The sequence below is a fragment of the Dufourea novaeangliae genome, unplaced genomic scaffold (assembly GCF_001272555.1).
Source record: "Dufourea novaeangliae isolate 0120121106 unplaced genomic scaffold, ASM127255v1 scaffold13, whole genome shotgun sequence".
Lineage (NCBI taxonomy): Eukaryota > Metazoa > Arthropoda > Insecta > Hymenoptera > Halictidae > Dufourea > Dufourea novaeangliae.
The window spans coordinates 359196-361153 of record NW_015373884.1 but is presented as its reverse complement, the minus strand read 5'-3'; the positions used below and the strand labels follow the sequence as shown (position 1 = coordinate 361153).

At 29.3% G+C, this 1958-nt stretch overlaps 1 protein-coding gene across 1 annotated transcript; it reads right to left on the bottom strand.

Annotated features, from left to right (window-relative positions):
• Positions 1-324: 324 nt before the first annotated feature.
• LOC107191652 (out at first protein) lies at positions 325-1701 on the bottom strand. The gene is made up of 4 exons (XM_015580782.1): positions 1513-1701; positions 1216-1329; positions 816-1134; positions 325-635 (listed from the first exon to the last, which is right to left on the bottom strand). The coding sequence occupies exons 1-4, from the start codon at positions 1627-1629 to the stop codon at positions 325-327; spliced, it is 861 nt and encodes a 286-aa protein (XP_015436268.1). The 5' UTR covers positions 1630-1701.
• Positions 1702-1958: the final 257 nt, after the last annotated feature.

Below are 1958 nucleotides of genomic sequence, written 5' to 3'. Positions count from 1 at the left end.
TTAAAACAATTTATACATTTGTACACAATTAGTTTAGATGTTTCATAAAATTAATAATAATTCCTCAAATATATATAAGTAATAAAAATACATCTTTTAGGAATTTTTTACTTTTATAGACATTAGAACAATGATTCATGTTAGAAAAGTGCAACTTCAAAAAAAAGAAGTAAAAAAATAATTATAACAATGTGATTTATGTTGTTTTTGTTGATATAAAAATGGTGAGTTGTATGTCAAAGGATAACTAAATGTCTCCATATTTCAGACAATCTTGTCAATCTTCTTAAATAGAAACTTACACATCTACAGTGTTCTTATATGTCATTCATCCCACAAACAATTCTGTTTCATTTTAGAATAATATGAGAATATAAAACATTTTTTACAAGTTTTAATACCACATTTATATGGAGTGGCTATCTTTTTACCATCACCCTTCCCCTTGCAAAATTTCAAACCACATGGATACCACCCAATACATAACTCTAATGAACATGTACAAGGTGCCCACATGTTCGATGTATCTGCACATCTTGTTACAAATAATGATTTCGATTCATTTGTACCTTGTTGCATTAAAGAATTTGTGCTAAAGTTGTATACAGCTGCCATAAGTGAAAGTTCTGATGACCCTAATGAATCAAAAAATGACACTTTACTTAAAATACATTTCAAAACTTTTTAAATAATTACTTCTTTGGCATCAAATTCTTAATGGACTTTTAAATTTACATTGGATATAAAAAACTACATTTAGAAATTTAACATATATTGTATTAAGTATATTAATTTTATTCATTGATTTCACTTACTAGGCCTTTGAATCCATTGTTTAATATCTTCATTTCTGGTATAAGCAGATCCTGCTGCTTCTCCACAAAGGGTTGCAATATGTTTAGAAATATCTTTTGATTCAGATACATCCAAAAATAAGTTCATGGTATAATTGACATGGCCTTTATCTTCTTCTGCTACTCGAACAGTACCTGGATTTTTTTGTCGTAGTTTCGACATGGCATCGGAGGATATAAAATCCACTTTGAAGAAATGATTTACAAAGCATGAAACTTGATATTGATTTTGACCACGTTCTTCTTCACCAAGAACCAAGGCTTTTATAATCTGCACTTCCTATGAAAAAATTTTGAAAATTATTACACAATTGGCAATAAACAGTAAATATATAATAATCACTGTTGAAAAATTAATTACATTTTTGAAGTCAATGAGTTGTGTCACCAAAGTCCCATCAGAGCATTGAAATTCTAAAGTAATCACATCTTCAGTGACATTCGATGAAATTGTCTCTAATAGAATATCACCACCCTGTGGAACAAAAACACTATTAAATAGTCCGCTATTAATTTCACACTCTTTTGAGGTTAATGCAATCAGCTGTCGCAGTGTTGATCAATATTACTTTAATATTTGTTAAATAATTTTTATCACAATTACAATCCATTTGATCGAAGATATGCTTAATATCCACAGAATGAAATTAATTCGTACCTGATTTTTTACATTTATGAGCAAGTGAGTCGTACAAATGCCGTACAAATATTGCAACAAGAAGTAGATTGTGAGTAATTCGTTGAGTTTCTTCATTGTCGCATATTGCAATTGCATCTAACGTAGTATCGACTGTCGTTGCAATTAACCGTGATGAATCGACATTGAAAGATAAATAGGTACTTTAAATATAACCTATTCGTAAGAATCTCCTACCTCATCACGGTCAAATGCGATCAAAGCACACTGAACAACACTGAAAGCACACGTTCGCTCTATAAGAGCATAGGGCATAGAGTATAAACAATTGAGAATACTGTACGAATTATTTGAAACTGTAACATAATCTTTACCAATATTAAATATTATTTATTTATTTACTGTCAAACGAAGATATGTATTCTTATTTTATCGAAAAAGAATGTACATACATAGTAAAATATACT

What these genes read in the sequence shown, in the direction of transcription:
- LOC107191652 (XM_015580782.1), bottom strand. Translation starts at nt 1,629, where the DNA reads ATGCAATTGCAATATGCGACAATGAAGAAACTCAACGAATTACTCACA. An exon ending in TCATAAATGTAAAAAATCAG is followed by an intron (nt 1,330 to 1,512) that starts GTACGAATTAAT and finishes TTTGTTCCACAG; the next exon opens with GGTGGTGATATTCTATTAGA. An exon ending in ACAATGGATTCAAAGGCCTA is followed by an intron (nt 636 to 815) that starts GTAAGTGAAATC and finishes TTGATTCATTAG; the next exon opens with GGTCATCAGAACTTTCACTT.